This window comes from Oncorhynchus masou, chromosome 31 (assembly GCF_036934945.1).
Source record: "Oncorhynchus masou masou isolate Uvic2021 chromosome 31, UVic_Omas_1.1, whole genome shotgun sequence".
Lineage (NCBI taxonomy): Eukaryota > Metazoa > Chordata > Actinopteri > Salmoniformes > Salmonidae > Oncorhynchus > Oncorhynchus masou.
In genome coordinates, this window is record NC_088242.1 from 18,676,030 (window position 1) to 18,702,115 (window position 26,086).

A 26,086-nucleotide genomic window follows, 5' to 3' on the forward strand; every position below is an offset into this window, starting at 1 on the left:
GTCCTTCCTCATAACCTGTTGTACAGATAAAGGTGGTAAATCAAGGCTAAATCATGCTTGTAGTTCTTTATGAAGCAGAAGAAAGTAGAGAGTTCTAGTCACAGCTGTTTAGCTATAGAAGAGGTAGACTACAGAGGGTGAAAGATACAGCCTTATTTTAATCATGTCCTATTTTTCAAGCTCTATCAGCTTGCGTCAATTCGTTCCTTACACCTTCCCCTTGGCTCTAACCATTCACTGTTTAAAAATATGTAAAAAAATAAATAAGTCTGGATAGATAAAAGCATTTTAGTGCTGGAGCTTCTGCCATTTTGCTTCCACCTTAAAGATCTCAACAAACATTGAAGTGTAACTGCCAAGGTGTAGTGAGTGAAATATTTTGGGACTGATAGGTCTCATGGGTAAAGTAATTCCCACCAAACTACGATTCCACTGAAGCCTTCTGCTGACACTAAAACAACCTAAATAAACCCAGTGAGATTTACTGGGTCTGCCATTTGTCAGAATCCTAACATGAGACGTGGAAGACGGAGGAAGACCAGAGCGACTGGAGAAGAGAGGGAAAGGAGGGTGAGGGGGTAATAAAGAGAGGGAAGAAAATTAGAGGTCTGCCATTTTTCCGAATCCCAAATATGAATCTGTTCATGACTACAGAAGACCAGAGAAAATGGGAGAGAGAGGGAGGCCAGAGGGAGAAAAAGAGGAAACAACCAGAGAAAGAGTGACAGAGATGGTGAAAAAGAGAGGAAGATCATTAAAAGTGAGATGGAGAAAGAAAGACCAGTAAAATGGATAAAGAGAGATGGTGTAGAAGAGAGAGAGATTATCAAACAGCTGGTAGTCCCCTCTGCCCTAGTTTCCACACTCTGCCCAAGTCTCCCCACTCTGTCCAAGTCTCCCCACTCTGCCCAAGTCTCCCCACTCTGCCGTAGTCTCCCCACTCTGCCGTAGTCTCCCCACTCTGCCGTAGTCTCCCCACTCTGCCGTAGTCTCCCCATTCTGCCCAAGTCTCCCCACTCTGCCCAAGTCTCCCCACTCTGCCCAAGTCTCCCCACTCTGCCCAAGTCTCCCCACTCTGCCCAAGTCTCCCCACTCTGCCCAAGTCTCCCCACTCTGCCCAAGTCTCCCCACTCTGCCCAAGTCTCCCCACTCTGCCCAAGTCTCCCCACTCTGCCCAAGTTTTCTCTCTCTCTCTCTCTCTCTCTCTCTCTCTCTCTCTCTCTCTCTCTCTCTCTCTCTCTCTCTCTCTCTCTCTCTCTCTCTCTCTCTCTCTCTCTCTCTCTCTCTCTCTCTGTGTGTGTGTTGTTCTCAATTCAAAGGGCTTCATTGGCATGGGGAACATATGTTTACATTGCCAAAGCATATGGAATAGACAATAAACAGTAAAAATGTTGAATTAACAGTAAACATTACAATCACAAAAGTTTCAAAGGAATAGAGACATTTCAAATGTTATACTATGGCTATGTACAGTGTTGTGGAAATAGTTGAAGTACAAAAGGGAAAATAAATCAACATAAATATGGGTTGTATGTTATGTTTGTTCTTCACTGGTTTTCTTGTGGGGATGGCACACTGTGGTGGCACTGTGGATGGCACACTGCACAGCAGCATGGAAGGAATACAGGAAATAGCTAGGAAATTCCTCCATCAGTTCCAGTCCTGTTGGGGTCCCCTCCCTCTCTACTGGGATCCCAGTTGCATCCATACAGGTGGCTGTGGGAGTAGTAGGTTTGGGGGATGTGGGCCCCACCCTAACCCCCCACCTCACCCTGGCCTGTAGCTGGGAAACTGATGAGTAAGGGAGGGAAGAGTGGAAGAAGGAGGGGAGGCTGGATGATAGGTGTGTGGAGTGATATTTCCTCATCATGGTGTGAGCAAAAGAGGGCAAATCTAATGACTGGTAATAGTTGGTAGGTGCTATGGCAAAAAGAAGAAGAGGAGGAGGAGGATGAGACTTTGTAATGAGAGGTGTGTGGATTTATGTTTTCCTCGGAAGTGTGTGAGCAGAGGAGGGAGAGGTAACGACTGTTAAATATGCAGCAAATCATCTCTAATCTATCTCCCTGGTAAATAAGCAGCACATTTCTCATCTCTAATCTATCTCCCTGGTAAATAAGCCACACATCTCTCATCTCTAATCTATCTCCCTGGTAAATAAGCAGCAAATCTCTAAACTATATCCCTTGTATGCAGCATATCCAGAAGTTAGTAGTTTAGGTAAAGTCCAGTTGAGGTTAGGAATCGCTGTAGTTCCCTTATGAATACTGTAGTTCACAGGTGTCAAATTCATTCCACGGAGGGCTGAGTGTCTGTGTGTTTTCCCTACTCCTTTGTACTTGATTGATGAATTAAGGTGACTAATTAGTAAGGAACTCCCCACACTTGTTTGTATAGGGCTTCATTTAATGGAACAACTAAAAACCTTCAGACACTAGGCCTTCCCTGGAATGAGTTTCACACCTGTGCTGTAGTAGTTCAATGAAGACTTTTGATACTATTTAGCTTTTTCCAAGCTGACAATTGTGTAGAAATAATAATACAGTATTTTAAAAGATTAAAAAGCTGCAGTAGGATTCAGTGCAAAAGCTTCCGTAGGATTCCGTGCAAAAGCTTCCGTAGGATTCCGTGCAAAAGCTTCAGTAGGATTCCGTGCAAAAGCTGCAGTAGGATTCCGTGCAAAAGCTGCAGTAGGATTCAGTGCAAAAGCTTCAGTAGGATTCAGTGCAAAAGCTTCAGTAGGATTCAGTGCAAAAGCTTCAGTAGGATTCCGTGCAAAAGCTGCAGTAGGATTCAGTGCAAAAGCTTCCGTAGGATTCCGTGCAAAAGCTTCAGTAGGATTCAGTGCAAAAGCTGCAGTAGGATTCCGTGCAGGCATAAATGAAGATATTTGTTGTCCATTGATTTACCTCTTCCAGCCCTGCTGAACATTCCAGAAGCACTACTTTGTCTGTTTTTATCAGTGAACTTGTCAAAGTTGAAATGTGTCACAGCCTTCTTACTTTTATCCTCCTCCTCCTCCTCCTCCTCCACACACATGTAGTCACACACCTGCACACACATACAGCGCACACATACACACACAATGTGCCTCCCCCCACACACACACAGAAACAGCAGCCCCTTAGTGAACTCTCACTGTTTGAATTCTTCCTCCTCTCAGAGTCCGAGTGTTTACACACACACACACACACACACACACACACACACACACACACACACACACACACACACACACACACACACACACACACACACACACACACACACACACACACACACACACACACACACACACACACAGTGTTTATACTGTCCAGCCGGTGAAGCTCTCTTCTGTTTAGACAAGCTTCCAAACACACAGGCGGCATCCTAAATGGCACCCTATTCCCTATATAGTGTACTACTTTTAACCAGGACCTATTAACTATATAGTGTCCTACTTTTAACCAGGACCTATTCCCTATATAGTGTCCTACTTTTAACCAGGACCTATTCCCTATATAGTGTACTACTTTTAACCAGGACCTATTACCTATATAGTGTACTACTTTTAACCAGGACCTATTCCCTATATAGTGTCCTACTTTTAACCAGGACCTATTCCCTATATAGTGTCCTACTTTTAACCAGGACCTATTAACTATATAGTGTCCTACTTTTAACCAGGACCTATTCCCTATATAGTGTCCTACTTTTAACCAGGACCTATTCCCTATATAGTGTACTACTTTTAACCAGGACCTATTACCTATATAGTGTACTACTTTTAACCAGGACCTATTCCCTATATAGTGTCCTACTTTTAACCAGGACCTATTCCCTATATAGTGTCCTACTTTTAACCAGGACCTATTCCCTATATAGTGTACTACTTTTAACCAGGACCTATTACCTATATAGTGTCCTACTTTTAACCAGGACCTATTACCTATATAGTGTCCTACTTTTAACCAGGACCTATTACCTATATAGTGTCCTACTTTTAACCAGGACCTATTTCCTATATAGTGTCCTACTTTTAACCAGGACCTATTACCTATATAGTGTCCTACTTTTAACCAGGACCTATTCCCTATATAGTGTACTACTTTTAACCAGGACCTATTCCCTATATAGTGTACTACTTTTAACCAGGACCTATTACCTATATAGTGTCCTACTTTTAACCAGGACCTATTACCTATATAGTGTCCTACTTTTAACCAGGACCTATTCCCTATATAGTGTCCTACCTTTAACCAGGACCTATTCCCTATATAGTGTCCTACTTTTAACCAGGACCTATTCCCTATATAGTGTACTACTTTTAACCAGGACCTATTACCTATATAGTGTCCTACTTTTAACCAGGACCTATTACCTATATAGTGTCCTACTTTTAACCAGGACCTATTCCCTATATAGTGTCCTACTTTTAACCAGGACCTATTACCTATATAGTGTCCTACTTTTAACCCGGACCTATTACCTATATAGTGTCTTACTTTTAACCAGGACCTATTACCTATATAGTGTCCTACTTTTAACCAGGACCTATTACCTATATAGTGTACTACTTTTAACCAGGACCTATTCCCTATATAGTGTCCTACCTTTAACCAGGACATATTACCTATATAGTGTACTACTTTTAACCAGGACCTATTACCTATATAGTGTCCTACCTTTAACCAGGACCTATTACCTATATAGTGTCCTACTTTTAACCAGGACCTATTACCTATATAGTGTCTTACTTTTAACCAGGACCTATTACCTATATAGTGTACTACTTTTAACCAGGACCTATTACCTATATAGTGTCCTACTTTTAACCAGGACCTATTACCTATATAGTGTCCTACTTTTAACCAGGACCTATTACCTATATAGTGTACTACCTTTAACCAGGACCTATTACCTGCGCTAATTAGAGGTTGTCCTCCCTCTTTTATCGTCCTCTCTTGCAGGGACAAGAGAGTTTGGAGTGTGATCTTTAAAAAAAAATACTGTCGTCAATTCTTTACCATTGAGCGTATGTCATTGTATATTAGCTAAATGTTTACCTGCATTGTAAAAATATTAAATGTTTTTGTAGGAGCTAATATCTAGTCAGTTTATACACTGTACTATACTTTCTCCTCACAGGGACAACTTTTAATGTCAGTATGTATAGACTGTTTGGTGAAGTGGATGAATCAGCTCTGTTCATTGTTGTCATTTCCATTGGCTCCTCTCTCAATGCTTTCACCATGGCTCACTCATTCTCTAATACTGTGTCTCTGGCTGTCCCTCTTTCTCTGTCTCTTGCGCTCATGCTCTCTCCACTCTCCTCTCTCTCCCCCCTCTCTCCCGTTCTTTCTCTCTCTCACTCTTTCTCCATCCCCCATCCCTCTGTCTGAGGCACAGCTATATAATGTGAATTGAGGTTTTTACCCTGATCATATTTTCTTTATGCTGCGTTCACCTTGGTTCTCACTCCCTCCGTCCTCCCCCATTCCTCCCTCCCTGTGTGTTTATCTATTGAAGGAAGAGAAGGGTATTTCCTGTGGTCTTGTTGATTTAGACTTCCTCAAATGCAGCGTGGGATTTCCCTTCATGAGAGCACAGACTAAGGTATAGCTCCTAATTGTCATGGCAAAATGTTTCCATCCATGTATTATACAGTTACCATGCTATAGATAGTGTCCTGTTGTCTTTACCCAAGCACAACCTTTTTTGACAGCACAGACCAAGGTATAGCTCCTAATGGTCTTGGCAGATTGTTTACATATTCACAATATTTTACAGACAATACGTTTTGTAGTTTCTACATCAAAGTCTTCCCATAACAAACATACCACTCAGTGTTTAGTTGTTATCCTTACCCAAGCACAACATTTCATTTAGCAAGAGCTCAGACTAATGTAGCTGTCCTAAACATAATCACTGCACTTTTACATATACATTTTTTACAGTCAATACTTGTCTGTTTGTAGTTTAGACATAAATGTCTTTCCATACATACCATGTAGTGTCTAGTTGTTGTAAACACAACCACAACAGGATGGCATACTATACACTTACAGTATCGTCTGCAGTCACTGGGCCATGTCACACTGCAGAGCCTGAAAAGCAAACTACTGATTTTGACAACTACTTGATATACATCATGTCACTTTACTAAAAGCTTTCCCCAATACTTCTCCTCTTACCTTGTCTTTCCTCAGTATCATCTTGCAGTGATCTTCGACACAAGTCGGCTTTCAGGGGAAAATGAGACATTGCAGTTTGTAGTTCATGCAAAAAGGTAAGTTGAGACGCTGTACGTTGAGACGCTGTACGTTGAGACGCTGTACGTTGAGACGCTGTACGTTGAGACGCTGTACGTTGAGACGCTGTACGTTGAGACGATGTAAGTTGAGTAAAAGGGAAAGTTGTTAGTGTAAGGTGAGCCTAAACCAGGACCATTTGTTGGTAATGAGAAGATGTATACACTCGATATAGACTGGTAAAATATTTACATTTCATTTGTACACTTTGCGAATCATGCCTGGTAGTCAGAGTAGAAGTCCTCCCCTAAACATACACACACACTTTCTGAGTGCCTTCAGAAAGTAATCGCACCCCTTGATTTTTACACATTTTGTTGTTACAGCCTAAATTTAAAATATATTAAATGTATATATTTTTGTAACTGGCCTACCCAATATCCTTTAATGTCAAAGTGGAATTATATTTTTCAATTTTTTTCCAAGTAATTATTAAAGATGAAAAGCTGAAATGTTTTGAATCAACAAGTATTCAACCCCTTTGTTATCACAAGCCTAAATAAGTTCAGGAGTAAAAAATGTTCTTAACATGTTAGGTAATAAGTTGTATGGACTCACTGTTTGTGCAATAATAGTGTTTAACATACATTTTGAATGACTACCTCATCGCTGTACCCCACACATACAATTATCTGTAAGGACCCTCAGTCAAGCAGTGCATTTCAAACACATATTCAACCACAGAGACCAGGTTTTCCAATGCCTCGCAAAGAAGGGCACCTTTTGGTAGATGGGTAAAAAGAAAAAACAGACGTTGAATATCCCTTTGAGCATAATTAAGTTATTAATTACAGTTTGGATGGTCACTACAAAGATACAGGCTGCCTTCCTAACTCTGTTGCCAGAGAGGAATGAAACTGGCATGATTTCACCATGAGACTGTGATAGAAAAAAACTGAGGATGGATTAACAACAAGTGTAGTTACTCCACAATACTAACCTAATTGACAGAGTGAAAAGAAAGAAGCATGTACAGAATAAAAAATAATCCAGATGTCAATATTGGTCCGCCAATACTAGTAAAGGCCCAGTGCACTACTTTTGTGAAAAAGTATATATTTCAAAAAAGTAGATTTTCTTTTAAAATTCTGATTATTATTCTATATTTTGATTTTTCAGGGGGTGCTGCAGTCTGCTGTCGTATAAGGCTGGGAGGGGTCTGCTGTCACATAAGGCTGGGAGGGGTGAATAACTTCAAGTTGCCAGATTAGTGAAGTTAGCAGTGGAAAAAAGACCTTTCTTTCTTTGGCAGAAGAATTTAAGACCTAGCTAACTTTCTCTTTCATGTTGCTGTCAAGAATACAAAGATTTGTACTTGAATCACTATGCTGAAAATTGGCATTGTTAATGTATTAACATCTACTATCATTGACTATATGTTAAATGCCTGTTATTGTTTTCTCATTGTAGTGCCAACCCTGAACATAAACTGTTGGACAACACCTTGGATCTTTCTATCCCACTGGTCCATGAGGTAGACACAACTATCACTGGGTAAGTGGTTCAAAATGCGCAAGAGGACAAAACATAATTACTTTGTCTGCATTGGGAGTGGTCTGCTAACTGTAGACTTACTGTAAGCCATTCATTACAGTTAGGCCAAACCATATAGATGGAAAGATCTTTGTGTCTGTGCTATTACGGCATCTGTGCCAGCATGGGCAGCGCCATTAAGGCTATCTCCATTTTAAAGTAGTCCATTTGCTTCTTATTTTGTGTTTGAAAAAAGCGTAAAGCTAATATTTGTGATTTACCGCCAGTGCTGGAATCCTGAAACAAATATTGTAATTCATTTATTGTGGCCACTAGATGGCGGTGATATAGCTTAAAGCCATTTACAAACCATAGCACTCAAGAAGAAGATGGCAATGCCCATGCAAAAACGTGTTATATCAAAGTTGAATCCTCTAACTATCTCTATGGGCCAAACACACTACATTCCCATACTGTCTGGGTGCGTAGACTCTGAATTTATGCTACGCATATGCTATCAGATGAAGTCACTAGACAACACCATGGATTATTCAAATATACAGTATCAAGCAGCTTGGACTGCATGCTAAAATGGTAGGATAAAATCAAGCTGAGAGACAGTCACTCTGTTTATTTGAACTGTATCAAGATTAATATAAACGGTCACATTAAGATCAAAGTGGTAGTCAAACTAATGCTCAGTTTCTCTGCTAGTTTGTGTGTCTGCCTGGTCTCTACAGCTCTGTTCTAAGCCTCTTGACAGATTAAAGCTAAGTTACATTATCAGACAGCATTATCAGACAGCAGAGCTGTAGCTGAGCTGTTTTCTCTTGGCCATTTGGACATTGCATCTCTCTCTCTCCATTTTCTCTGATTTATACTCTCTTTATGTCTGTCTCTCTCTGTTTCTCTTGTCTCTCTCTCTCTCTGTGTGTTTCTCTCTCTGTGTCTGTCCCTCGCTCTCTCTCTCTCTGAACTAACTAACTCTCTGATAAAATGCAGCTAGAGATAAAGGGCTTTCAAGCTGAAATGTTTCATTATCACAACAACAGAACAGCCTTCCTCCCCCACAGGTCACAAAGAAAACATCTGGACAACACACACCAGTCTTTAATCACCCTCTCTTACAGTCAATTTATAGATGAAACATACAGACCTACACACATTTGGTATAAAAAAAGTGATTTGATATCATGAATCTGTTGGTAATGTGCAATACCAATTACTGTCTGTCTGACTGACTGACTGTTAGTTGAACTGTCTAACTGTCCATCTGCTTGCCTGTCTGCCTTGATGCCTGACATTCTGTCTGTCTCTGTCCGTTCGTCTGTCCACAGTGTGGTGAACCCGACGTCCTTTGAGTATGGGAACTCCATCGATGCCTCTCGCTTCGTCCAGCTGGAGGACATGGAGTGTAACTTCCAGCCACTCAACTTCACCTTTCAGGTACTGGTGACACCCCTCCCGGCACCCCGTTTATTTGATTTATTTCACCTTTATTTAACCAGGTAGGCTAGTTGAGAACAAGTTCTCATTTACAACTGCGACCTGGCCAAGATAAAGCAAAGCTGTCACGCCTTGGTCTTAGTATTTTGTGTTTTAGTTAATTAGTTGGTCAGGCCAGGGTGTCACATGGGTTTATGTTTGTTGTATTTCTTAGTGGGGTTTTTTAGTTATTGGGATTGTGGCTGATTAGGGGTGTGTTTAGTATAGGTTTGGCTGCCTGAGGCGGTTCTCAATCAGAGTCAGGTGATTCTCGTTGTCTCTGATTGGGAACCGTATTTAGGTAGCCTGGGTTTCACTTTGTATTTCGTGGGTGATTGTTCCTGTCTCTGTGTTAGTGTTCACCAGACAGGCTGTATAGGTTTTTTCACGTTCCGTTTGTTGTTTTTTGTATTTATTAAGTTATTTCGTGTATCGTCATTTGTTCCATTAAAAACATGAGTAACCAACACGCTGCATTTCGGTCCGACTCTCTTTCGACAAACGAAGAAAGTCGTTACAGAATCACCCACCACACACGGACCGAGCAGCGTGTTAACAGGCAGGAGCCACACAAGAGGCAACAGAAGCAGCTTCAGTGGGAGAGGCTACACCATTTGGAGAATTGGACATGGGAGGAGGAACTGGACGGAAAAGGACCCTGGGCGCAGCCTGGTGAATATCGCCGCCCCAAGGAGGAACTAGAAGCGGATAAAGCGGAGAGGCGCTGGTATGAGGAGGCAGCACGTCGACGTGGATGGAAGCCCGGGAATCAGCCCCAAAAATTTCTTGGGGGGGGGGGGCTATCAGGGAGTATGGCTACGCCAGGTAGGAGACCTGCGCAGACTCCCTGTGCTTACCGGGGGGCTAGAGAGACCGGGCAGGCACCGTGTTATGCAGTGGTGCGCACGGTGTCCCCAGTGCGGGTGCATAGCCCGGTGCGGTATATTTCAGCTCCGCGTATCGGCCGGGCTAGATTGAGCGTCGAGCCAAATGCCATGAAGCCGGCTCGACGCATCTGGTCCCCAGTGGGTCTCCTTGGGCCGGCTTACATGGCACCAGCCTTGCGCTCGGTGTCTCTGGTTCGCCTACATAGCCCAGTGCGGGCTATTCCACCTCGCAGCACTGGCAGGGCAACCGAGAGTATTCAACCAGGTAAGGTTGGGCAGGCTCGGTGCTCAAGAGCTCCAGTGCGCCTGCACGGTCCGGTCTATCCAGTACCACCTCCACACCCCAGCCCTCCGGTAGCAGCTCCCCCGCACCAGGCTTCCTGTGCGTGTCCTCGGCCCAATACCACCAGTGCCAGCACCACGCATCAGGCCTACAGTGCGCCTCGCCTCTCCTGCCCTGTCGGAGCCTTTCTCCTCTCCAGCGCTGCCGGAGCCTCCTGCCTGTTCGGAGCAGCCTGAGCTGCTAGTCTGCATGGAGCAGCTAAAGCTGCCAGTCTGCAAGGAGCTGCCAGTCTGCAAGGAGCTGCCAGTCTGCATGGAGCAGCCAGAGCTGCCAGTCTGCATGGAGCAGCTAGAGCTGCCAGTCTGCAAGGAGCTGCCAGTCTGCATGGAGCAGCCAGAGCTGCCAGTCTGCATGGAGCAGCTAGAGCTGCCAGTCTGCATGGAGCTGCCAGTCTGCATGGAGCTGCCAGTCTGCAAGGAGCTGCCAGTCTGCAAGGAGCTGCCATTCTGCAAGGAGCTGCCATTCTGCATGGAGTTGCCAGTCTGCATGGAGTTGCCAGTCTGCATGGAACAGTCAGAGCTGTCAGTCTGCAAGAAGCCGCCAGAGCTGTCAATCTGCATGGAGCAGCCGGAGCCGCCAGTCAGCGTGGAGCGGCCGGAGCCGTCAGTCAGCATGAAGCAGCCAGAGCCGTCAGTCTGCCAGGATCTGCCAGTCAGCCAGACTCTTCCAGATCTGCCAGTCAGCCAGACTCTTCCAGATCTGCCAGTCAGCCAGACTCTTCCAGATCTGCCTGTCAGCCAGACTCTTCCAGATCTGCCAGTCAGCCAGACTCTTCCAGATCTGCCAGTCAGCCAGACTCTTCCAGATCTGCCAGTCAGCCAGACTCTTCCAGATCTGCCAGTCAGCCAGACTCTTCCAGATCTGCCAGTCAGCCAGACTCTTCCAGATCTGCCAGTCAGCCAGACTCTTCCAGATCCGCCAGTCAGCCAGGATCTGCCGGATTCAACTGCCTGGCTGGGCTTCATCTCAGTACTGGGCTTCCTCTCAGTACTGGGCTTCCTCTCAGTACTGGGCTTCCTCTCAGTACTGGGCTGCCCCTCAGTCCCGGGCTGCCCCTCAGTCCCGAGCTGCCCCTCAGTCCCGAGCTGCCCCTCAGTCCCGAGCTGCCCCTCAGTCCCGAGCTGCCCCTCAGTCACGAGCTGCTCCTCAGTTCAGTGGGGTTCTGGGTGAGGACTATTCGGCCATGGTCGGCGGCGAGGGTGGATCATCCCAGGACACGAAGGGGAGGAACTATGACATTTATGGAGTGGGGTCCACGTCCCGAGCCGGAACCGCCACCATGGACAGACGCCCACCCGGACCCTCCCTATGGTTTTGAGGTGCGTCCGGGAGTCCGCACCTTAGGGGGGGGGGGGGGGGGGGTTCTGTCACGCCTTGGTCTTAGTATTTTGTGTTTTAGTTAATTAGTTGGTCAGGCCAGGGTGTGACATGGGTTTATGTTTGTTGTATTTCTTAGTGGGTTTTTTTTAGTTATTGGGATTGTGGCTGATTAGGGGTGTGTTTAGTATAGGTTTGGCTGCCTGAGGCGGTTCTCAATCAGAGTCAGGTGATTCTCGTTGTCTCTGATTGGGAACCGTATTTAGGTAGCCTGGGTTTCACTTTGTATTTCGTGGGTGATTGTTCCTGTCTCTGTGTTAGTGTTCACCAGACAGGCTGTATAGATTTGTTCACGTTCCGTTTGTTGTTTTTTGTATTTATTAAGTTATTTTGTGTATCGTCATTTGTTCCATTAAAAACATGAGTAACCAACACGCTGCATTTCGGTCCGACTCCCTTTCGACAAACGAAGAACGTCGTTACAAAAGCAGTGCGACACAAACAACAACACAGAGTTACACATGGAATAAACAAACATACAGTCAATAATACAATAGAGAAAGTCTATATACAGTGTGTGCAAATGAGGTAGGATAAGGAGGGTGAGGCAATAAATAGGCCATAGTGGTGAAATTATTACATTATGGCAAATAGGATAAACACTGGGGTGATAGATGTGCAGAAGATGAGTGTGTAAGTAGTGGTACTGGGATGCAAAATAAATAACAATATGGTGATGAGGTAGTTGGATGGGTTATTTACAGATTGGCTATGTACAAGTGCAGTGATCTGTGAACTGCTCTGACAGCTGGTGCTTAAAGCTAGTGAGGGAGATATGAGTCTCCAGCTTCAGTGATTTTTGCAGGTCGTTCCAGTCATTGGCAGCAGAGAACTGGAAGAAAAGGAGACCGGAGGAGGAATTGGCTTTGGGGGTGACCAGTGCAATATACCTGATGGAGCGCGTGCTGCGGGTGGTTGCTGCTATGGTGACCAGTGAGCTAAGGCGGGGACTTTACCTAGCAACAACTTATAGATGACCTGGAGCCAGTGGGTTTGGCGACAGATATGAAGCGAGGGCCAGTCAACGAGAGCATACAGGTTGCAGTGGTGGGTAGTATGTGGGGCTTTGGTGACAATAACAGATGGCACTGTGATAGACTGCATCCAATTTTCTGAGTAGAGTGTTGGAGGCTATTTTGTAAATGACATTGCCAAAGTCAAGGATCGGTAGGATAGTAAATTTTACTGGAGTATGTTAGGCAGCATGAGTGAAGGATACTAGATTTAATTTTGGATTGGAGATGCTTAATGTGAGTCTGGAAGGAGAGTTTACAGTCTAACCAGACACCTAGGTATTTGTAATTGTCCACATACAAGTCAGAACCGTCCAGAGTAGTGATGCTGGACGGGTGGGTAGGTTTGGGCAGCGATCGGTTGAAGGGTATGCATTTAGTTTTGCTTGCATTTAAGAGCAGTTGGAGGCCACGGAAGGAGAGTTGTATGGCCTTGAAGCTCGTCTGGAGGTTAGTTAACAGTGTCCGAAGAAGGGCCAGAAGTATACAGAATGGTGTCATCTGCGTCAGAGAATCAGAGAATCAGAGAATCACCAGCAACAAGAGCGACATTGATTTATACAGAGAAAAGAGTCGGCTCGAGGATTGAACCTTGTGGCACCCCCATTGAGACTGCCAGAGTTCTGGACAACAGGCCCTCCGATTTGACACACTGAACTCTGTCAGAGAAGTAGTTGGTGAACCAGGCTAGGCAGTCTTTTGAGAAGCCACGGCTGTTGAATCTGCCGATAAGAATATGGTGATTGACAGAGTCGAAAGCCTTGGCCAGGTCAATGAAAAGAGCTGCACAGTATTGTCTCTTATTGATGACGGTTATGATATCGTTTAGGACCTTGAGCGTGGCTGAGGTGTACCCGTATACCAGCTTGGAAATCAGATTGCATAGCGGAGAAGGTACGGTGGAATTCGAAATGGCCGGTGATCTGTTTGTTAACTTTGCTTTCGAAGACCTTAGAAAGGCATGGTGGGATAGATATAGGTCTGTAGCAGTTTGGGTCTAGAGTGTCTCTCCCTTTGAAGAGGGGGATGAACACGGCAGCTTTCCAATCTTTGGGGATCTCAGATGATACAAAAGAGAGGTTGAACAAGCTAGTAATAGGGGTTGCAACAATTTCAGAGATGGTCCAGATTGTCTAGCCCTGCTGATTTGTAGGAGTCCAGATTTTGCAGCTCTTTCAGAACATCAGCTATCTGGATTTGGGTGAAGGAGAAATGGGGAGGCTTGGGCAAGTTGCAGTGAGGGGTGCAGGGCTGTTGACTGGGGTCAGGGCAGCCAGGTGGAAAGCATGGTCAGCCGTAGAAAAATGAATTAGCGTAGCCGGCGCTACACAAAACGCAGAAATAAAATATTAAACATTCATTACCTTTGACGAGATTCTTTGTTGGCACTCCTATATGTCCCATAAACATCACTATTGGGTCTTTTTTTCGATTAAATCGGTCCATATATACCCTAAATATTGATCTATGAAAAGTGTGATCCAGGAAACAACAACGTTTTAAAACGCAATGTAATTTTTTTAAATTAAAAAAGTTGATGATAAACTTTCACAAAACACTTCGAAATACTTTTGTAATCCAACTTTAGGTATTAGTAAACGTTAATAATCTATCAAATTGATCACGGGGCGATGTGTATTCAATAGCTCCACGTCTTGAACTCATGGTCGAAAATTTCTCCTCCAAAACATCCTGTCGGAGACCGGAAGGAATGGGCTCTCTCTTACTCGTTTGACCAAGAAACAAAGCCCAGGCAATTGACAAGACTGGCGACATCGTGTGGAAGCTGTAGGACTTGCAATCTCAGCCCTATGGAATTTGGTTTCCCATTAACAATACATGCAAGTGGCGCATTGATACTTTTTCCAGTTTTCAGTGATCAGTTTTTCTTGCGCTTTTCGATGAAACACAGGCTCTGTTATACTCACAGCCGTGATTTAACCAGTTTTAGAAACGTCAGAGTGTTGTCTATGCACACATACTAATCATATGCATATACTATATTCCTGGCATGAGTAGCAGGACGCTGAAATGTTGCGCGATTTTTAACAGAATATTCGAAAAAGTAGGGGGTAGGCTTAAGGAGGAAAGCACTTTTAAAGAACAACCAGGCGTCCTCTACTGATGGATTGAGGTCAATGTCCTTCCAGGATACCCGGGCCAGGTCGATTAGAAAGGCCTGCTCGCAGAAGTGTTTTAGGGAGCGTTTCACAGTGATGAGGGGTGGTCGCTTGACCGCAGACCCATTATGGATGCAGGCAATGAGGCAGTGATCGCTGAGATCCTGGTTGAAGACAGAGGGGGTGTATTTGGAGGGCAGGTTGGTTAGGATGATATCTATGAGGATGCCGTGTTTATGGATTTGGCGTTGTACCTGGTGGGTTCATTAATAATTTGTGTGAGATTGAGAGCATCAATCTTAGATTGTAGGATGGCCGGGGTGTTAAGCATGTCCCAGTTTAGGTCACCTAACAGAACGAACTCTGAAGATAGATGGGGGAGGCAATCAATTCGCATATGGTGTCCAGGGCACAGCTGGGGGCAACGGCAACGGTAAGAGACTTGTTTCTGGAGAGGTGGATTTTTAAAAGTAGAAGCTCATATTGTTTGGGCACAGACCTGGATAGTAAGACAGAACTCTGCAGGCTATCCCTGCAGTAGATTGCAACTCCGCCCCCTTTGGCAGTTCTATCTTACATTTACATTTACATTTAAGTCATTTAGCAGACGCTCTTATCCAGAGCGACTTACAAATTGGTGAATTCACCTTCTGACATCAGTGGAACAGCCACTTTTTCTTGTCGGAAAATGTTATAGTTAGGGATGGAACTTTCAGGGTTTTTGGTGGTCTTCCTAAGCCAGAGTATGCTAGGGCAGTGAATAAAACAAACGTAGGGAGGAGGCTTGTAATGTTAACATGCATGAAACCAAGGCTTTTACGGTTACAGAAGTCAACAAATGAGAGCGCCTGGGGAATGGGAGTGGAGCTAGGCCCCACCCCCACCATCTCTCTCTAACCTCAATTCTCTACCTCTCTAACCCCCGACTTTCTATTTCTCTCTACCCTCCACAATATTTATCTCCCTAATATTTCCCTCTTTCTCATCTTCTTCCAGGTGATCAACAATGGCCCCAGCAGGCTCCCTGGCTCCATAGTGGACATCAGGATCCCCAACCGGCTGGCTGGCAATGGGGCCGACATGTTCCTCATCATGGACTCACAGGTCTGTCTGTCTGTCTGTCTGTCTGTCTGTCTGTCTGTCTGTCTGTATGTATGTATGTATGTATCTGTCTATGTATGTATGTATCTGTCTATATATGTATGTATCTGTCTATCTATCAATCAACCATCTGGCTGGCAAAAGGGCAGATGTGTACCATAAGTGTGTACCTCAGTCTGGCCTACCTGTCTGCCAACAACAGTCTTTTTACCTGTCCCACCATCTGTCCAAATGATCGACCGGTATCTACATTATTTACCAATCCATCCATCCAAAAGCAGTCTATCAATCAAATTAAATGAATCAGATTCATATATAAGGTCCTTGTTACATCAGCAGATTCTACAAAGTGCTTTACACCAAAGGCGTCCGCATGCTTCCCAGCCAAAACAGTTTGTGCATATATTATAGCCCTATTGGGGCGGTTTTACTGCGGCAGCTCAGGTAATGGAATTATGTGCACAAGCACAAATCACCACATCCGTCATTTTAGTCCTGTCCGAATCTGCCATGTCACTCATTTTTACAGGAAGGTTGTTATCCCAGCCCTAAAAACCACCTGTTTTTCAGAAAACTCCCAGGTCCTCTGATAATACTTATCCTGTGCGAATCATCATTCCTGTGTTTTAAGGGATATTACAGAGTTTAACAGGTGGAGCACCCAGTTTGGGTAAGAACAAATCGACGCTTAAACAAAGTGCTATGCACATGGCCTACAGATAAATGATCTGTTTTGTCACATATCAACGTTCCTAGTGCCATACTTCTCTTTTAAATAATGAAGTGGACGATATTGTGCCAATGAATTGATAAATTGCAAAATACGTCAATTAAATGTCTGCGCAGGTTGAAGGAAGTGAATTGATATGCATTATTATTTTGACTGAAAGTCATCAGGTCAATATCAGCATATTCCTAGACATTTGAAATATCTTCTCGCCTGGAGAGCCTCCAGGCTTCCTTCATAGCGGTCAATTTTGAATGAGGAAAACAAATTATTGCAGGGGCAGTTTGGTAAAACTAATCCCATCCGAATCGTCCACCGGAAAAACGGACATGATGGGGTAATAATTGCATAACCGACGTTCTATAGTAATTCTAGTCCCGTGCAAATAGGGCTCATGACGGTATTTTGTGACGTTTTTGTTTGTTTTGGACTTCGGTACGTTTTTTGGGGGGCTGTTCGGGCTCACATCATACTGCACTAAACATCTTAGTTAGATGTAAAATTGCGTGACTGAGATCTCCTCAGCAAAAACATCAAAATGAATGACAGATTTCTTGAGTTTAATTCTAACAATTTTGAGGAAGTGTATATTGGCTACGGCATCTCAGTGGACAAATAGTGCTATTGGCGCTTTTTTCCTAATTTTTCAAGCAAAGGTCTTTTAAGGGACTATGCGAGCACATTCGTTCGGTTTGCCTAGCCAAGTTCGGCTAGACGCCAGCCAAACTGAGGCATGCTAATGCTTAACCGAGCCTGGACTTCAAAGGGCAATCAAAAGGCTAGTGAAAAACTTCCTAAAAGGAAGATATCTAGACAAGAACCAGGCTCAGAGGGGAGACCCACAACATTATTTCGCTGTCTATATGTCCAACAGCAGTCTCCCCACACTATTTACCCATTCGCCCAAACATCAGTACCTCTGGCGTTATTTATTGGTTTATCGACCAACAGGCCATCCACATCCTTTGTTGCCTTTATCCTACAGAATGAAGTCTATCACTCTTGTTTGCCTTCATGGCCGAGTGCTCTGGATCCACAGTAGCAAGCACTTTAATACAAGCTGCTAGTTTATCTGTCTCGGGTCATGGAACACAGGACCTGTTAGAACAGTGCGAGGCACTTTTTGAGGCCCCCAAAAAATCTATAAAGGGGAAAGAAATGTTGATACAGCTACTATAGCTAGCCTGGCTGGGCGACCATTTTGTTTCAGAACAGCAGTGTCTCATTTAGGCTGAGAAACTCCATACCCTCAGTGGGTGCTGTGTTATCATAACCCCTGCATATAGGTAGATCAGGGGAGAGCTCAACCTGTTAATTGTGTTGACTGTATGAATGAGAGGACTGGAGCAGAGACTGCAGACCGTATCCCACCCTGCGTCACCACATCTGGAATCACTTGGAAGGATCAGATAGCTTGCATGGAACTAACGGGGAGATGGTGGGGGAAAACGGGGGTAATGGGACACCTGCAGATCATTCTACTATTCTATAACATCCCCAACGTAGATTTGGAGTCACAGCGATCAGAAACTGTGGCACTGGTCAAAAGTAGTGCACTATATAGGGAATAGGGTGCCATTTTGGATACACCCTTTGTCTGTGTTAATTAACACTGTCTGAATAAGTAGTCTCTCTGTCCTATATGGATAAGGATTTTACAGTGAGATGTTCTCCTTATACTGTATTTCAGCGTGACAGACATCTATTAACAGACAAAATAAACATGCAAGAAAAACGAGCAAAAAAACTTGGCGCGTTGCAGTTTGTTTGATTTCCAGTCATGATCTTACATTCACCCTAACGTATTGATTTCAGTGTAAACAAACAACAAGGTAACCCTTTATTTAGGAGCTCGGTTTAAGATTATACTTACCTGAGATTTGATTGGTATTAACTAAGAATCTGGTAGCAATGGATACAAAATAAATAAACATTAGTTAATTAGTCCAACACCTGTCTGGCACCAAATGGTGGGCTATACACTGACGCCAGAAACAACATTATTTTTTCATGTACAATAATGATGCAGTCGTAAAACAAACCAGCTTTTGAGAGTCAACAATGTCTTTATTGATATAATGTATCACAGCAAAATGAGCTGTGGTCCTTACTCTAGAGAAACTAAACATACCATCAATCTATTCAGAATTCCATACCATTAAATTCTCTTCCAGCAGGGAGTCTCTCTTCTCTTTCTTTCTCCTCTCTCTTTCTCTCTCTCTCCTCTCTCTCTCTCTCTCTCTCTCTTTCTTTCTCCTCTCTCTTTCTCTCTCTCTCCTCTCTCTCTCTCTCTCTCTTTCTCTCTCTCTCTCTCATTCTTTATCGCTCTCATTCTCTCTCTCTCTCTCTCTCTCTCTTTCTATCTCATTCTCGCATTCTCTCTCACCTCACTCTTTCTATCTCTCTCTCTCTCTCTCTCTCTCTCTCTCTCTCTCTCTCATCTAACAGACAGAGTAAAGTTAGCCCACTGTATGAATGATATTGTCTGTCCAAAATGGCATCCTATTCCCAACAAAGTAGTGCCCTATATAGGGAACAGAGTGCCATTTGGGTCACAGACATTACTCTTTCTCAGGCAGTGGATTGAAGTAACAAAAACACAGGATACCCTGGACAGTCAAGCCCAAAGTCATAAAAGTGTAGCGATTGTAGATAGAATAAAATAGTGCTCTGAAGGGGTAGAGAGGTAGTGCTGTGGTATAAAACAGACAATGGAGAGGTTATAGGACACTTCCCCTTCTGGATAAGAGAGAGGGTGAGGTTGTGAGAGAGAGAGAGAAAGAAAGAGGGGGGTTGGTTAGAGATGGAGAGATCAAAAAAGGGGATGAGAGGAGGGAGAAAGGGAAGGATCAGGGAGAGATGAGAGGAGGGAGAAAGGGAAGGATCAGGGAGAGATGAGAGAGGGAGAAAGGGAAGGATCAGGGAGAGATGAGAGAGGGAGAAAGGGAAGGATCAGGGAGAGATGAGAAAGGGAAGGATCAGGGAGAGATGAGAGAGAGAGAAAGGGAAGGATCAGGGAGAGATGAGAAAGGGAAGGATCAGGGAGAGAGGGAGAAAGGGAAGGATCAGGGAGAGATGAGAGAGGGAGAAAGGGAAGGATCAGGGAGAGATGAGAGAGGGAGAAAGGGAACGATCAGGGAGAGATGAGAGAGAAACAGAGTGTGGAGTGAGACAGTGGAGCAAGACAGGGGGAGACAAAGAGGGATAGTAGAGAGAGAGAAATGGTGGGGGGGAGAAAGAAAGAGCGACAAAGAGAGAGATATGGGGGTAGAGAGGGAGAGGGGGGAGGCAGAGGAAAGGGTAAGCAGAGAGAGGAAAGGGGAAGTGTTCCCTGGGGGTATGGTTGGTGGTGATAAACCACCCTGGCTCTAAATCACTCCATATGGGAAACCTGTCAGGGAGCGGCACCGTCTGCCGTTTTCTATCCCCACCTCCTGCCCTCCTGCTGGGGGACAGAACTTCCTCTCAACCACTAAGACCCATAATCCTGGGACATCAGCAGGAATAGCTGACAGTATGCCTGATAGACAGGCTTGCGTCCCAAATGGCAGCCTACTCCCTATATAGTGTACTACTTTTGACCAGAGCACTATATAGGAAGTAGGTTCCCATTTGGGACAGAGACAGTCTCCACATCAACACTCTCAAGCTCACAACCTGGGGACCCCTACAAGCTGAAGGCCGAGTCCAATGAACCAGAGTCAGACTTTTGTCTTCACTCAACGACGGTCCCACAGGCACCCAGTCCTTGTACTTTTTAAAACAAGTAAAAATCATGTTAAACCAATAAACATATTGTTAAACCTTTAACATTATGAGAAATATATTTGTATGAACATCAGTGGGTCTTAAAAAGAACATTATTGGGCTCTCAGGAGATTCCTCTGTTATTACTTACTTGTAGAATGTGTATATTGTTGAACAATTCTGAGAGATTTCTCTCTCCAACTCCTATCCTCCCTCTCCTCCCTCAACCTCCCCCTCCTCTCTCCCCCTCTCCCTCCATCTCCCCAGGTGGCGGAGGGGCGAGGGAACTGTACCCCCCACAGGAACCCCCAGCCCTGTACCATCCCCCAGGACAGAGAGAATATCTTCCACACCATCTTCGCCTTCTTCACCAAGTCTGGCCGCAGGGTCCTGGTAAATAAACACACACACATACAGAGAGAAACACACAACACAGACACAGAGAGCGAAACACACAACACAGACACAGAGAGAGAAACACACACATAGGCACAAAGAGAGAAAGTTTCACACACAGACGCACTCATGCAAACATACAGATGCATGCACACACACTTCCACACACACTTGGGACAGTCACAGTCAGTGGAGTTTTAGGGTTCACTGAAGGTATTTCCCCTGCTGATGTATGATGTGTGTTGTAGTGTAACAACTGTTCACCTCTCTCTCCTTCCTTCTCTCTCTGTCCTCTTTCCCTCTCTCCTGCTCTCTATCCCCCCTTTCTCTCTCTGTGTCCCTATCTCTCTCCATTTCTCTCTCTCTCTCTCGCTCCCACTCTCTATCCCCCATTCTTTCTCTCTCTGTGTCCCTATCTCTCTCTCCCTTCTCTCGTACTCTCTCTCTCTCTCTCGCGCTCCCGCTCTATATACCCCTTCTTTCTCTCTCTGTCCCTCTCCCCCTTCTCTCTCTCTCTGTCTCTTTCTCTCTCTCTCAATCCCTATCCTTCCTCTCTCTCTCTCCATCTCGCTCGCTCTCTCTCTTTCTCTCCCAATTCCCCCTCTCACTGTCTCTCTACCTCATCTCTCTCTCCAACAGGATTGTGACCGGCCAGGGAGAGCATGTTTAACTATCTCATGTACTCTAGGCTCCCAGACCAAAGAGGATGCTATCAGTATAGATGTGAAACTTCTACTAAACACAGAGATACTGAATCGGGTACGCACATGGTTGTTACATGATTATTACATATGTCATTGTTACATGGTTATTACATATTATTACATTGTTGTTACATGGTTATTACATGGTTATTACATATGACATTGTTACATGGTTATTACATATGACATTGTTACATGGTTATTACATATGACATTACATGTTATTATATGATTATTATGTTATTACATGGTTATTACGTATTACATTATTACATGGTTTTTACACGGTTGTTACACGGTTATTACATGATTATTACATTGTTACTGTACATGGTTATTACACAAGTATATTGGTATTGCATTATGGATCTGAAGGAAGTTGTATTAAGCCCCCGCCCACCTTCTATTTATCCCTCCTCCCCCTTCTCCTCACACACCTATAGGACAGCTCGTCGTTGATCCAGTTCGTGACGAGAGGTAATGTGAGAGTGGACGGGAGGGCCATGGAGGTACCAGAGGGCCTATCAGAAGACACTTCAGTAAGAACATCACTCACACAGATGTATTACTGCAAAGCACTTTACAGTATGTGTGACCCAATCAGCATGTTTAAGGGGATCAGTTTCAGCATGTAGTAGACACAACATGATGTCAGTGAGACAGCCAGTTTAATACTATTAGGTGTTGTACCTCAGCCAGCCTTGAGGGGTGAATCTAGAAGCTGAATCTTGATTTAAGCCTGGGGAGCAGCTGGTGGCAGGAAACCAACTCAACCTGGATGTCATGGGGGTTGTATTTTGGGGGGGGGGTGAGTCCTCAAGGACAGCAGGGTAACACACACACACACATACATACATACATACATACACACTCACACAGGGCAGCAGGCCTTTGCGTTGAGTGATTGGATGTGCCTGTGGACCAGTGGAATGAAGTGACGAGCGCTCGGCATCCCCTCATCCCAGATCCTCTCAGCTGATTATATTGATGACCTCCAGGCCCCAGCTCGTAGCTCCATCTCCTGGCGTAGGTTCCTGTGCTCCCTCGGGGTGCAGTAGTCTTGGTTTATCTTTACTGCGATGGGGCCCTTTTCCCAGCAAGCCTGCTACTTATCAACAGCTGACAAGATTTAGTTTATCACCCATGCCATGCAAACAGGCCCTGGTAAATGATGGGAGAAGAAAATAATGTTTGAGTTATAAAGCTCAGCAATGGAAGACTCGCCTTAAATGGTTCCTTAAGTTTTAGTACCCGTAGGCGTAGACATTTTATCAACGTTGTTAGCTCAGCACAAACTCAGCTGGAGTCAGTCAGAGTACAGATCAGAATGTAACATACGTTCCCATTGTACATACGCAAGTGATTTGGCATTCGTAATGACAGAAGGCAGAATTCCACAATGGATTTTTTTTTACAAATGTGGGAAAGCGTTCAGGAGGAGTGACAGTTAAAGAAGATTTATCCTAGTCACCTTCTGGGTCTCTGTCTTCTCTGTCTGTTGTTCGGCCGGTGTTGCGTTTTTCATGCCACATTTGCATCCTTATCCCATGAGGACTGGAGTCTCACACGGTGAAACTCTCTTGATAACGCTGCCGACGCTTCCCAAATGGCTTCCCAAATGCTCGTACTTTTAATCACAGAAGTAGTGCACGATATCAGGAATAGGGTGCCATTTGGGACGTATCCTGACAGTATTCTTAACGGAACACGTTACAGTTTAAAGAGGTGAAATTCTTCCATATTTCATGGTCATTTTCCTTTTCGCTATGCACCATATATTCCAGTTGGAATGGTGTGTTATTGTGGAAGCCTGATGTCTAGGATGGAGGGACAGTAGAAGGGTTTCCTGCCCTGGGTTCAAACACTATGGCTGATCTTTCTTACATATTTTCATTGTTTGCTCTAGCCTGCCTGGAGTGTCAGATGGGCGTGCTTTGCAGTTCAATTGGTCCATTAAGCCAGGCAATCTCAATCAAGCACAGACACAAACACACACTGTCTGGTTGCCACCTATAGTAGTGTGTTTGCGCGTGTTTGAGACCACGTCTCCCCTCCAGAGACAATATTTAGGCTCACTCCCTCTCTGGACTTGGAGGTTGGCACTTAGCTAAATTATGAAGAGTTAAGTCAACTAAGGATTTTGTCAGAGTAAACACAGATGATTTAGTGGGTCATTGTGAATTAATGTCATGGGAAGCAGGCAAAAATGACTTAGACCTATAATTTATAGTGGGATCAGACGGTCTGTTTGTTCAGACTGAGAATGTTTTTTTTTTACCTTTATTTTACTAGGCAAGTCAGTTAAGAACAAATTCTTATTTTCAATGACGGCCTAGGAACAGTGGGTTAACTGCCTGTTCAGGGGCAGAACGACAGATTTTGTACCTTGTCAGCTCGGGGATTTGAACTTGCAACCTTTCGGTTACTAGTCCAATGCTCTAACCACTAGTCTACCCTGCCGCCCCATTGAATTTAACAAACCAGTTCTCTTAAATTCATAAATGAGCTGGCTATACAGTAGTTTCAATGTTGTTTTAAAATCTCATGTCATATACACTGAAATGGCTATAAACATAGCTCCAATTTTGATTCGTATCACATAATGTGCAGCACAATATTATCTGTGGCCTTAATGTGTGAGGATGATGCAATAGTAGGATTGATTTGATTCATGTTTTGAAATACGTTCACATGTACAATGAAATAACTAAACACTTCAAATGTAGATGGGTAACAGGTATTTTATGCAACAGAATATTCAACTATTTTCTTAGATTAGAACAAGAATGCTGCAAATGTATGATTGATTTGAAATCATATAACGCCATGGGATCCTCTATCTTTCTCAGACATTCTTGCTTCATCCAACTCTTTTTAAAAGTCACCTTGGAATAGTCCTCCAGACATTCCAGTCTCTGACACAGCCAAGCTTGCATTCCAAATGGCACCCTATTCCCTGTAGTGCACACTACTTTTGACTATCATGTACAGACCCATAGGGCTCTGGTCAAAAGTAGTGCACTTTAAATGGAATAGGGTGCCATTTGGGACAGAGACCAAGTAATACTCTCACTATTGTTCCAAAAAGGAACTTCCCGTGAGCCTGTTTAAAAAGTAAGACATTTCACAGCAGACACTATTATCAACCAGGAAATGGCATCATCATGCAGTCGTCATTCAACCCTGCACCTTAGAGGCTGCTGCCTTATATACATAGACATGGAATCACTGGTCACTTTAATAATGGAACACTAGCCACTTTAATAATGTTTACATACTGCTTTACTCATGTATATACTGTATTCTATTCTACTGTATTTTAGTCAATGCCACTCCGACACTGATCGTCCTAATATTTAAAATATTTCTTAATTCCATTCTTTTACTTTTAGATTTGTGTGTATTGTTGTGAATTGTTAGATGCTACTGCACTGTTGCAGCTAGCAACACAAGCATTTCACTACAACTGCAATAACATCTGCTAAATATGTGTATGTGACATATAACATTTGATTCTCTTAAACTCCACCAGACCGTAGAAGATATTCCCACTGTGCCTACATCCCAAATAGCACCCTATTCCCTACATAGTGCACTACTTTTGACCAGCTCTGATTGGGCCCTGGTCAAAATTTGTGCACTCGTTAGGGAACAGGGTGCCCTTTGGGATTCGGCCACAGTCCAATGGGAATGTCTTCCGTGGTCTGGTTTGTCTGTCAGATATAGACTGATACAGTTCTCATAGAGAGCTTTGGATCTTTGGTATTTCTAGATAATGAGACACAGGTGAGCAGGTCTCTGGGTTTTATTTTAAACTCGTCTCTGTATCCGTGTGTCTGTCTGTGTTGTAATGTGATCTTGGTTTGTGTACAGTATTTATCTATGTTTCCAATGTAATCTTGTCTGTAGCCTAGAATTTCCCATCTTTCACATTTCCATCACTCAGGAAAGTTAGCATAGTTGTAGGTATACATAATATTTGGGGAAAAATTCATATTTTCCAGATTAGTGTTAGTGTATATATTTGTGTTTGACTGTAATCTTGTTGTGTCTGTACGTCTAAGTCTATTTGTCTTCTTGTTGTGTTTTAGGTGGTGTTCCAGGAGCCGATGGGCTAAGTGGTTGGCTGGATGTCTCTGTGTGTCTGTTTGATGCTTGACTGTATTCTTATTGTGTTGCAGCTGGTGTTCGAGGCGCTCCACAGCCAGGAGCCAAGGGGCTATGTTGTTGGTTGGATCATTGCCATCAGCCTGCTGGTGGGAATACTCATCTTCCTACTGCTGGCTGTGCTGCTCTGGAAGGTAACACACACACACACACACACATTGTCTTCTGCAGTACAGCGAATAGTATGGACTATACTTGGTTATTGCGTTGTTATTGGGAGGTGTTTGTCCCTCATATTGTTTTAGACTATAGC

General features: G+C 44.0%; 1 protein-coding gene across 1 annotated transcript in view; it reads left to right on the forward strand.

Annotated features, from left to right (window-relative positions):
* The window catches only part of itga9 (integrin, alpha 9), a 144,086-nt gene that overhangs the window by 113,201 nt on the left and 4,799 nt on the right, over window positions 1-26,086 (forward strand). Inside the window, exons 19-27 of the mRNA XM_064950255.1 lie at window positions 5,512-5,598; window positions 6,192-6,271; window positions 7,704-7,787; window positions 9,104-9,212; window positions 15,988-16,095; window positions 20,834-20,959; window positions 21,602-21,721; window positions 22,110-22,205; window positions 25,848-25,967. Coding sequence (XP_064806327.1) covers window positions 5,512-5,598; window positions 6,192-6,271; window positions 7,704-7,787; window positions 9,104-9,212; window positions 15,988-16,095; window positions 20,834-20,959; window positions 21,602-21,721; window positions 22,110-22,205; window positions 25,848-25,967 — 930 coding nt within the window. The remainder of the gene's footprint in view (window positions 1-5,511; window positions 5,599-6,191; window positions 6,272-7,703; window positions 7,788-9,103; window positions 9,213-15,987; window positions 16,096-20,833; window positions 20,960-21,601; window positions 21,722-22,109; window positions 22,206-25,847; window positions 25,968-26,086) is intronic.